General features: G+C 36.5%; 1 protein-coding gene across 1 annotated transcript in view; it reads left to right on the top strand.

The window, feature by feature from the left end:
- Nucleotides 1–12725, top strand: part of COL9A2 (collagen type IX alpha 2 chain) — a 109082-nt gene that overhangs the window by 57790 nt on the left and 38567 nt on the right. Inside the window, exons 13-21 of the mRNA XM_053707221.1 lie at nucleotides 3338–3391; nucleotides 4692–4745; nucleotides 7301–7354; nucleotides 7932–7985; nucleotides 8393–8446; nucleotides 8760–8813; nucleotides 9623–9676; nucleotides 9790–9834; nucleotides 10474–10527. Of these exons, the coding sequence (XP_053563196.1) occupies nucleotides 3338–3391; nucleotides 4692–4745; nucleotides 7301–7354; nucleotides 7932–7985; nucleotides 8393–8446; nucleotides 8760–8813; nucleotides 9623–9676; nucleotides 9790–9834; nucleotides 10474–10527 (477 nt within the window). The remainder of the gene's footprint in view (nucleotides 1–3337; nucleotides 3392–4691; nucleotides 4746–7300; nucleotides 7355–7931; nucleotides 7986–8392; nucleotides 8447–8759; nucleotides 8814–9622; nucleotides 9677–9789; nucleotides 9835–10473; nucleotides 10528–12725) is intronic.

The following is a 12725-nucleotide window of genomic DNA, read 5'->3' as shown; positions in this document are numbered from 1 at the left end:
AAAGGGACACTCAAGTCAAAATTAAACTTTCATGATTAAGATAGAGCAAGACATTTTCAACAACTTTTCAATTAACTTCCATGAACAAAATGTGTCTTTTTATAGTTACAATTTTCGAGTAACCAGATCCTACTGAGCATATGCAAGAATGCATAGAATATACATATATGCATTTGTGATTGGCTGATGGTTGTCACATGATACAGAATGAGTGGAAATAGCCATGACTTTGAAATTCATCAGAAAAAAATCAACTACTCATTTGCAGTTCAGACAGAGGGGCCGATTTATCAAGGGCCGAATGGCCCCTGATGCCCCTGTTTCCGCGCGAGCCTTCAGGCTCTCCGGAAACAGCAGTTATGAAGCAGCGGTCTTAAGACTGCTGCTCCTTAACTGGTCTGCTGCCTATGAGGCTGCAGACATCAATCTGCCCGATCCTATACGATCGGGTTGATTGACACCCCCTGCTAGCGGCCAATTGGCCGCGAATCTGCAGGGGACGGCATTGCACAAGCAGTTCACCAGAATCATGACAGACAGACTGATAAATCAGCCCCTAAGTGCTATTGCATTTTCTTTTTATCATGCATATCTAGTGTGTTTACTGGTCCTTTAATTAGAGGTGATTCAATCATTATTATGTGTGATTCAGACATCCGAATATGAAATGAGTATCTACAAGAGTCCCTCTTATAGATATTTACAGCCAGCATGGAAAGAAAACTTGCAAAAACTTTTTTTTATTATTATAATGTAATGCAAAACTCTCCTTCACATCCAGAATATTGCATAGTGAGATAATCAGTAGGCACGTGCAAATTTTTATATTCAACATTTGTTTTCTAAATCAATTCCGAATATGGCCACAGACATTATCATTTGGCTATTTATTCATGTAATAGTGCAACACCCAAAGATCTGATACTATTATACAAATAAATCTGGCACCAAATATAGGCAAAAGCTGCTGCCTGCCAGCTAAAATGTGCCTTTCTGAAAATCTTTTAGGGATCTCGAAGTACTGAGAAAACTTCATAGATAATCTAGCCAGACCAGATGATTTTAGAGCAGGATTCTTCAGACCACGGGTCAGGACCCATTACTGGGTTGCAACACCATGTTTACTGGGTCGCGGCTTGTGTGTGTGTTGTATGAGAGTGTGTGTGTGTTGTATGAGAGTGTGTGTATGTTTTATGACAGCGTGTTTGTGTTGTATGAGAGTGTGTGGTGTGTGTGTTGTACGAGAGTGTGTGTGGTGTGTGTTGTATGAGAGTGTGTGTGTGTTGTATGAAAATGTGTGTTGTATGAGAGTCTATGTTGTATTAGAGTGTGTGTGTGATGTGGTAAAGAAGGATATAAGCGCCTACTGTGTACCTATAGCCTAGGAGAGGTGCACCTAGCAAGCACCCAAGAAAGAGAAATTGTAATGAAAGGACCTAGGCGCCAACTAAGCAAATGGCAGGTATGAGCACGTTTTAAAAAGGTTTATTACAATATAAAACAATATAAAACATAGGATAAAATACAATGATACAATATAAACCAATATTTCATGGATCCATGATGGTTTTAACAATTTGTGGCACAATGATGGTATAGGTTACAATTATAAAACAATGAGAAAAGTAAACCTAATTGTTGTGGGTACACAATCCTATAGAATTTAGGATGTTGGCCTGGACCCAAACTGTGTTGCTCCAAAGATTGCAGTACAATCTAATGTGTGGTGTATAAAAACAGTCTGTGAGATCAGTCTCACACCTAGATAATTGTGGTAATGATAGTGTGAAAAGAATATGTGATTGTGTATAAACAGTTCTAGGGAATAAACAATTGGCAAGGGGCCTTGCCAAAATCCAACGTGATTCTAAAAATCGGCAGGAGGCCGTGTCACATCCAACGTGGTTCCAAAAAGTGTGATACAATAATATAGTGACAATAAAAATGGTAACAATAAAAATACAATAAAAGTATAATAAAAATATATAAAAATATATGGATGCAAAAACAAAGCGAAAAATAAATATAGGTGAAAGTCAAATAGATGAAAAAAAGTCACAATAAAGTCTTGTGTGAAAATCCAAAAAGTGAAATCCTGTTGTTATCCTATTCCCCTTGGTGGATATACGTATCCAGAGTATAATTTTGATTGTAGAGAATATCCCAGAGAATGTGAGGAAATGTGCCTAGTGATAAACTAGTATACAGACATAGTCCCTCCTAAAAAACAGAAGTATAGATAGTGTAGATTGTACAAAATAAAAACACAAATAGAATAAGGCTTACCAGTGTCTACGCGTTTCGGCCCGTGTCAGGCCTTTCTCAAGTCTTGAGAAAGGCCTGACAAGTTTCGGCCCGTGTCAGGCCTTTCTCAAGTCTTGAGAAAGGCCTGACACGGGCCGAAACACGTAGACACTGGTAAGCCTTATTCTATTTGTGTTTTTATTTTGTACAATCTACACTATCTATACTTCTGTTTTTTAGGAGGGACCATGTCTGTATACTAGTTTTTCACTAGGCACATTTCCTCACATTCTCTGGGATATTCTCTACAATCAAAATTATACTCTGGATACGTATATCCACCAAGGGGAATAGGATAACAACAGGATTTCACTTTTTGGATTTTCACACAAGACTTTATTGTGACTTTTTTTCATCTATTTGACTTTCACCTATATTTATTTTTCGCTTTGTTTTTGCATCCATATATTTTTATATATTTTTATTATACTTTTATTGTATTTTTATTGTTACCATTTTTATTGTCACTATATTATTGTATCACACTTTTTGGAACCACGTTGGATGTGACACGGCCTCCTGCCGATTTTTAGAATCACGTTGGATTTTGGCAAGGCCCCTTGCCAATTGTTTATTCCCTAGAACTGTTTATACACAATCACATATTCTTTTCACACTATCATTACCACAATTATCTAGGTGTGAGACTGATCTCACAGACTGTTTTTATACACCACACATTAGATTGTACTGCAATCTTTGGAGCAACACAGTTTGGGTCCAGGCCAACATCCTAAATTCTATAGGATTGTGTACCCACAACAATTAGGTTTACTTTTCTCATTGTTTTATAATTGTAACCTATACCATCATTGTGCCACAAATTGTTAAAACCATCATGGATCCATGAAATATTGGTTTATATTGTATCATTGTATTTTATCCTGTGTGTGTGATGTGTGTGTTTTTAATTTTTCTGTTAAATGTATTGATTTTATTTATTTACTAAATTAACTGTTAAAGTTGACATAAACTGGATGGTCAGTTGGTTATACTGAATTCCACTTAACACAGTATGTTTTGTACGCTGCAGGGTTCAAAGGGCGATGTTGGTATTTCGGGAGAACAAGGAATTCCAGGACCTCCGGTAAAGTACAAAAGCCTAACTTATTATCTTTAGTCTTTTGCTTTTGTAGTCTATAAAGTATATCACACATGGGCGTATCTTTTTCTAGGTAAACAAGGCACTTGCCACTGGCAGCAGATTTTGGGGGGGCAATACTATTTGAGTCTCATAACCTGCACACTACACTACACACACACACATATACTTGTACACTGCACTATACACACACACACACACCATAAACACACACACACACACACACTCACCATATACTGTACATACACACACTTAAACTTCAATATTTACTTTGGAAATTTCATTAAAAAATGTCACGTTACACCCTCACCAAAAAAATATTATGGAAAAAAAGGCCTAAAAAAAATTCTCAGGCTTGTTTTTTTTAACTGTTCTCTTCCCTAAATACAATAAATGACTAGGTAGAGTTTTCGGCATAATGTAATTACAAGATTCCTCTGCAGTCTTGCAATAAATTAACTATACACTAGGTGAGTGTGAACATTCTGAATGCATTAACACCTTACTTACAGCAGTTGTTTTTCAGCAGCGAAACTTCATCCACTATTTGCTTTATTTGGAGAAGCCAATCCTGACCTTTTACTTGAGTACACAAGGCTTGTCACTATCATTTTGTTAGCAAAATATCCACTGTTTTGCATTCACTTATCTTATTATCTCTGTTAAGTCCAATTAAAGAGACAGTATACACTTTTCATATAACTGATCTAACAGTATAAAACATTTTAAAAACTTCATGAGAAGCTCCCAGTTTAGCACTGTTGATGAGTTTAGGCTGGGATACCCACTGAAAGGAGCTGAAAAAGCAGGAAGAGCAGACCCTACCCTGCATATGAAAAGACCCATTACACAAACAGGAGCAAGCAGGAGTCTGTAGACTTGACCCTACATCTGATTCTTTGGGGCTTGATTAGGAGTCTTAAATCAGCACAATGTTATTAAAATTAATAAAAAATATACATTGTTACAAAAAAAATTCCAGATGGGCTATCCACAAAATATTTATGCAAAGAAAAATCTAGTTTACAGTGTCCCTTTAAGGATATGTATGTGGCAGGCTTCGGTTTGTAAAGTCTGAAGTCTGCACTTCCTATTCTCATGAGAAACCCATAATTCTCTGACTTAAATTACAGGAACAGGGGGCAAAATAAATACTATATTGTAAAGTTGTTTTTTTACTACACATAATTAAATATGTTTTATTGCCATTGTTAAGTGTTAACCGTTCCTTTAAGGTTTTAATATTGTTTCAAAATGTTGATATCTTTTCTCTTTCTGGCTACAGGGACCTCAGGGAATACGCGGCTTCCCTGGGCTTGCAGGACCTAAGGGCGAGACGGTAAGTGACAGTAAAATGTGGACAGGAGGTGTGAGCTAGGAGTGTTTATCAACCCCAGCCTTTAAGTACCCCTAACATGCCAGATTTTCATTATGCCTTAACTAGAGCACAGGTGAAATAATCAGCTGATCAATCACCATGGCTACTAACCGGTTTCCAGCCATCAGCTAATTTTTTTTCTCCTGGGCACTAGGTAAGATATATTCAGAATCTGGCTTGTTAGGGCTTTTTGAGCATGGAAATTACCTACTATTCTTGTCATCTTCTATAGAGCTGTTATAATTGATAACAGAGACTGAGATGAAGCGAAAAATCTAAGTAAAAAATAGCATGCTAGTATTCCAGTGAGTGTAGGGAGCAAATATATACAAGGTTTGAAATTTCCACTATTCCAGGTTGCAGTGGGTGAGTACAAAATTTGCCTTTTTCCAATCTTTAACATTGAGTGGACTAGTAACTTTTTCCCTCTGGCCTAACCCCTGACTAGTAAACTATATATATATAATTTGCCCGTTTATGGGCGCATGATAAATAACCAACCATTACAAGTGTCTGGTTATTGTTACCGTGAGCTTACGGTTTCAATTAGTGCTCAGAAAATTAAACAGAGGTCAGAGCTCTGGTTAATTTTTAAAATGTGCCCTAATTGCCCCCACAAAATGTGTGTAGTGGGTTTAATATAATAAAGAATAGTAGCATTTTTCATTTTTTTTTAAATTGCACTAAGCAGTTTGTGAGGGCTAAAGTTGGCGGGTGTGAGGTGTTCGAAAAAAAAAATCGGCACTAAAAAATGCCTTTACATTGCAGTCTATGGGGACTGTGTGTTCACTCTAAGGGGCCTATTTATCAAGCTCTGTATGGTCCGGTCCATCAACCCGATCCAATACGGGCTGTGATAGAGCGTATGCTGTCGGCATTTATCAATGTGCAGCAGACATGATCCACAACATCGGATCATGTCTGCTTGCACATTAGTAAATAGGCCCCTAAATATATATGTATATGCTAATAGACATATATATTTATGTGTTAATATGTGTATATACATATAGAAACACATAAATATATGTGTATAAATTCATACATATATATTTATAACGAGGCTCCCATTAGAGCCTATGGAAGTGCACTGGTACTACTAAGTTGAGCGCAAATATCTCTTTAGCAGGAGCGATATTTTGCGCTCAACTTGTTATCTGGCCCTTAGTGTTTTCTACTCATATTTGCATGCCCCCATCTTGCACCACCAATCACAAGCATGCTATAGTTCACAGTTATACAAATAAAATACATTCATGTGTACTAATTCAGGGCCAAGAGGGGCAGTACTTTTTTTTTTTTTTTTTTGCTCAAGCACTAACTGCGTTCAAAGTTAAAAATTAGCGTTGCTGGATTACAAGTCAAAAGAAAAAACAAACTTGTTCTTAATTAATATCATGTTTGTTACAGTGTGGTCACATTATTATAATAATAAGACATTCAGAACTATAAAGTCGCAGAAATATTAATATCCCAAACACGAAATCTTCTTCCTAAAAAAAAAAAACATGCCAAAAGCAAAATACACGCTTTTCATAATCACAACAAAAATTAAAATGCATATTGTAGCATAATAAAATAAAATACATATAAATAAAGCTTTTTATATACATGTACAATATACCCACATCCCCACAATTTAGGTGTATTATTGATGTACTAGTTTCACTATTGTATTGTAGCAAAAGGGGTTGAGTTTCGGTTGACACATGTAAATTGTATTGCGATACAATACTGAAAGGGATCATTTACATTACACCTTCAATGTAGGTGACGATGCTGCTTTTAACATCTCGCCAGTATCAGAAAAGCATCTACAGAGATGTACAGTAAAACGCTTCTCGGCAGGACTGCCTTCAAATACTGATTTCAGCCCTTTTTAACATTTCACCAGCAATCTTGATCATACAACGGATCCCTTTTAAAGATATCGCCATTGCCACAATGATTTGATCATCAGGGCCTTTATACACTAACAGGATATAGGTTCAATATTACAGTGCTCCCAGCCTTTCTGAATTTTGCAGGAAAGTTTCAGTTTAGGAGCTTTCTATCATTGTCCCATCTGCAGCACTTCCTTCTCTTCCCTGTCCCTGTATCACTAAATGCTAACAGTTTGCAATTCCTGGACCACCATATGTACATCACACCCAATCCCCCACATTACACCCTGTCTGCCCTAGAACACCCTAGCTCTGCCCTGACCTTCATTGACCCCAACCAAAGCTTGTTACAACTCCTCCGACTTGTCTCCCTGACTTTCCCCAAGCCTCCTGGTCCCAGATAGTTTCCAGTCAATGTTGTAAGGTAGGATATTAAGTAATGTAGTTATGGTCTGATTTTTATATAGGACAAATTATGCCACAATAATATAATTGCTAAGTAATGTAGTTGTGTTCTAATATATCTAATATCTAATATAAAAGCATTTTAGCTCTTGCTTATTGTGGCAACTAAAGACTTTAAATAAGTTACAATTCACAAGTTTTCATTATCCTTGTTGATTTGCTTTGCAGGGTCCTAATGGATACAAGGGGATGATTGGATCTGTTGGAGCAGCAGGGAAGCCGGTAAGATCCAGGGAAGATAGTGTTGAATTCTCATTATTAGAAAAATAAGAGATCAGTTAAAATGTTTGCATTAAAGAGGAGCAGATGCTGAAACCAGAGGAAAATGCATATTTCATAAAACACCCAATCTTATCTAAGGTGGCAATTTTTGTGTGTAAAATTTACATCAAGGTAAAAGTTTGATGTTAGATAAAATAATGGTATGGTTATGTGTATATTGATCTCTAGAACAGTGAATTTCAGGAATTCTGCGCCATTTGTTAAATCAGTTGCTTAAGTTATGTATGTAGCTTTAATACTTTAGCCCACACATAATATCACCCAGGAATTCATAGTCTAAATATATTTACTTTTCCATGAACCACCTCCTGCAACGAGGAAGAAATTTTTTTTTATGTAAAATGTCATACGTTAAATACGCCCTCATCTTAGTGGCAGATTCCAGAGTCTTCATTAAGCTGCAACCTGCAGAGAAGGCGTTCAGTATATAACTCCAAATTGGAATGGACCCTTATTAGCATTAACTAATGAGCATGACTTAGCTACCCTTTTTACAATTTCTGTCTATTTGTTTTAGGGCGAGGAGGGACCAAAGGGGCCCCCAGGAGAGCCAGGAGAGAAAGGAGACCGGGTAAGTCATACTGACATTTTTTTGCTGTTGCACTCTTACATTCTAAAAAGAAAAGAAATATAATGAAACATGCACTTTTGTGTATTTCTCTAAAGCTCAGGATTTGTAGCAATATTTTGAGTGTGAGCATGAAATCCTGCACCGTCTATATATATATAAAGCATTACAACAAATACATTGAATATTTGTTTTCTTGTTTTTTCTTGATAAACCAAAAATATCTCAAATATAAGCCCTTAAATGAATTTAAATTACATTAATGCAATACCCTATTGGTGCTTCTTGAGGAATGGAATTGAGAAACACTGAAGCAATAAACTCTTTAATTTGTGTACAAAGCAACAAAGTGAAGCTGATTATTCTCTCATTATTTGATGGAATTGCTAATCTGCATGTCTATATTTCAGGGAGCTCGTGGTATTGTTGGACAGATTGGAGCCATGGGTCCTAAAGGCAACAATGTAGGTTTGATTGTGATGCTAGGTTAAACATATTCATTTGTAAAGCAGATATTTCTTATTGGTATTACTTTGATTTAGAAAGTTATACTATATTTCATGTGACAGTAGAAACATTGCTTCTGTGACTTTGTATATTTTTTAGTACATTTATGCTGGGGTAGGGGTGGTGGACCATACACTACAGAGCAGTGAGTTGCCCTTATGCTCTGCAATGAGATTTTAGCTACTGCTTCCTGGAACAGCATAAAATGAAGCATGGGGGGTGGGCGTGAGCAGCGTTATAGTTGCTTTAGCTTTTGTCTTTCCCTTGCAGGGCCTTCCTGGTATTGATGGCAAGGATGGTACTCCTGGTATTCCTGGAGTGAAGGTAAGTATCTTGTTCATTTAATCATTTTCCTTGTTTGTTTTTGTAATCTCGTATAATTAATTCTAATAATTTTCTTTTTTTTAATTTAATATTTTTATTTATTTATTCTCATTCATTACTTCTTATTGTTCTCTTTATCAGTCACATTTGTCCTTCTTCTTTTTTTGCTGTAATTGAAGGGATATTAAACACTTAATATATATCAGGCACCTCCCTCTAATTATGGGCGCTGCCATTTTGGAACCTAGGTTTCACTGCAGTTACCTGAAGGAGAGTTGCTGCACATGCGCAAGTACAGGTCAGCACTGAAATGCAGTGAAACCTAGATTTCAACATGGTGGCACCCATTATTAGAGAGAGGTGGTAAATAACCTCAATTCTAACCTCAATGCTAAGCCTATTTATTGTCTCTTTAAGTTATCCCCAAGTTATCTCTTCTTATTTACTTAGCTTTTTTTCCTCTAGTCATATCACCTCACTTATGGGCTTTCCTCTTTCAGTATTGCCAAGTCACAATATGATATATAAAGAGTAGAAATTAATATAGTTTTAAAACAAAACTATTGTTAACACAAATATTTATTTACTGGTATAGATATTTAAATATCAAAATGATAATCTCATTCTCAAAAGTATTGAATAATAAGTTAGAGAAAGTTTAAAAATAATCTTCCACTAAGATTGTATTATATAGTACTTTATTTTCTATATAGCTAATGTCTGTGACATCCCCGGATGTACAAATGAATGGTCTATTAATGTGTGGCTTTTAGTTTTGACAAATTACACGTTTTCATTGCTCTTTCTAGGGTAGCCCTGGAAGAAATGGAATTCCAGGAGCTCCTGGTCACCAAGGGTTAGCTGTAAGTATCTTGTTCAGATTCATAGTGGAGTTGTGAGTGCTGTCTATGCTTTTACAGACCAGAGACTTTGAACAGAAAAATTTAAACTCATGTTTCCTTTTTTTATTTTCTAGGGATTGCCTGGTCAGCCAGGTTCCAAAGGAGGAGCTGGACAGAAGGTATGTAGTAGAAAATCAAACTCCATTACATGCATACACTATGAATCGCAATTTCTGCTCCTTAGGACTATATATGGGATGTGTCTGTCATTATGATTCTAGAAGTGGAGTAGATGTACATTATCCAATATACCATTTGTAAGCACATTGAATTTGACTAAAAAACTTTGGTGGCAGTAGTGGTTCCAGAAATGACATATTGAGGCAAACACTTCCCCTGCAGTACTACATGTAGGGGCCAGATCTGAGTTAGGGAGCTGTGGGTGTTCAAAGGTTGGAGTACGGGGAGGTGGAGTTATTGGAGTTCCATGGGTGGAACTAGGCAGTTTGGAGTGTGGCTAGATGGTCAGAGGCATTGTTAGGCAGGAAAAAACAGTGGAAGGGAGAGGTAATTTTCATCCTGCTTCTGGTCTCAGCTTTTTATTCCCATTACTAGAATAATTTATTTGTAATGTGACATTGTATTTCTCAGTGTTAAATATGAGATCAAATAAATGGTAACAAGATGTGGGTATGCAAACTGAGACAGAATAATTTGAGGGCATAACAAACATGTAACAACATAATATTCTTTATCTTTAATATTTTGGGCATTCACACAGCATCTCATGTCTCAAATTATACTTCTTTTACTTTAAGGGTGAGCCTGGCTCTCGTGGTGAGCCTGGATTTGCTGGAGCACCCGGAAAGCAGGTGCGTTAACTTTTTTTATCAACTTTCTATCTCTCTATCTCTTTTCTCTCACCTCAAGAAGACTTTAAAGCATAACATATTTACTATCTATTGGTTCATCTATCTCCTTTGATGTACAGAAGTCATTTATCCAATTACATACAAAAGGTGTTCTGAAATTGGGTTATTAACTACTAGTTCATCTACATAATTTTAAGGAAATTGGTTGAATGAAATTCCCCAAAAGTTAAGACTGCAGGGGCAGAATGTGTAATAGAACTTATCAAAGTATTAATGAATAAAAAGTTAAAGGATTTTTTTCATCTGTTATAGAATATGTCACCAGGAATAAGAAAATGTTGAATAGTTACTATGTAAGATCACATTTATCTATTTATCTAGGTACAAGATAATAATAGCAATAATAATTGTATAATTGTATTTATGTAATTAGTATCTACACTCCACACATTGAAAGTGACCGGAATTAGCCTAAGTCTAAATATGAGGATTAAATAAAAGTGAAGAGTCAATTGTTTCCCAAAGCTATGGGGTTGTTTACTTAAATATATATCGGTCTGGAAGGCTGAGATAAGACCACAGATGTAACGCATCAAGAGAGTGAAGGATATAAACAAGCTCCAAAGTACCTTATATACTGTAGTGCAGGAGACAGGAACACTGCCACAAACTGTATGAGAAGCACATAGAAATATAACCACTTGGTATTTTGAGACTGACCTTTTTTGTCAGCATTAGTTTATCATACTACAGGATATTTCACCTTTGTGAATTGCATTAGAAGCTAAAAGAGACTGCACCATGAGTGGCACTGACCTGATGAACAAGCAGAAACTTTTTTCCAGTTATTCTTTCTCAGTTAGTGTGTCTCTTTTTTCTTTTCTGTATGAAAAATTACTCTGGGGTTTGCTATAAGAGTAAGTAGGTGAAGCCAGGCCTGGACCTTGCTCACTTGTCCTACCTAGAAGGATGCAACCGCACCTCACTGATGAGGCTCAGAGAGGCTGAAACATATCTAGAGTTTATTGTTTTCTGCTGCTCACAGGAGAATTGCCTGGTATTTCAGGTCTGAACTGTTTTCTTTCATAAGGTGGTGATAGTCCATGAGCCCTAACTCCTGGCATTCAGCTTCTGGCTGCTAGGAGGCATCAAAGATACTACCCAACACTTCACAAGCTTTTAACCCCTCTCACCTTTATGGTATCCAAATCTTAATCTTTGCTTCCACAGGAGGAAGGTGAAGAATAGAAGTTTACCAAGACCAATTTTTGCCATAAGAGACCATTGAGTAGTTACAGAAAATCACCCTCTTGGAGTTAAACAAAAATCTGGCACAGGTGTCACTGGGATTTGTACCTTAGCCTCCTCTTGTTGAGTCAGGCTATTACAGGTGTCGCAGGGACTTGTGCCTTAGCCTCCTCCTGTCAGGTCATCGTTGTACTCCTTTGTGATATCATCTACTGTTGCTAGCGCAGCACTGGATAGGCTCTCTACTGGAAGCTGTCTTTTCTGCAGCTTTAATCACGGTAAATTGGGTGCATCTTAAGGTAAGTGAAAACATTTTCATGCACTCACATAGCCCACATGCCATTAGCAGTTACCATATTGTAAACTACATCATAACCAGGGGGCATTTAGTCTTGTTACAAATCTCTCCACCTCGTATATTTACACATTTTACTAGCTGTACTTAGTAAATGTGTATGTGTGTGGCATGTAATGGTTTACAACATACAGTATATCACAGACTTTTCTACCATCTCTATTTATTATCATATCACTTTCATTTATAGCTTCTGCAACTGTTATTGTACACTCTTTCTGTGTTTGAACTTTTACTTAAACAAATTTTATTTAAATGCTTTTACTTATTGTGTAGTTTGTTTTTTAGCCCTAAACTTTTAGTTTCATTTCCGCTCTCCACAGTTGTGCTCATGTGTTTTTTTCTGTACTATGGGTCGAAGATTGCACACTGGATTTGATGAGTTATAGTTAACTATATAGTTTCCCGCCTGCACTATCTTTGGCCTTTTTTGTTATTTATATCTGTATTTTTTTCTTTTGCGCTTATACAGGACTTTAGGATGGATAGATTGGTCTATAGATTGATATTTTTCCACAGAGAATGTATGGCAGTAATGTTTTACAACATTGTATAACAAAGCTACAAATAATGTTGCAAAACACTGCTGCCTTAG

Source organism: Bombina bombina, chromosome 3 (genome assembly GCF_027579735.1).
Source record: "Bombina bombina isolate aBomBom1 chromosome 3, aBomBom1.pri, whole genome shotgun sequence".
Classification (NCBI taxonomy): Eukaryota; Metazoa; Chordata; class Amphibia; order Anura; family Bombinatoridae; genus Bombina; species Bombina bombina.
The sequence above is the reverse complement of the archived record's forward strand: the minus strand, read 5'-3'. Positions and strand labels throughout refer to the sequence as shown.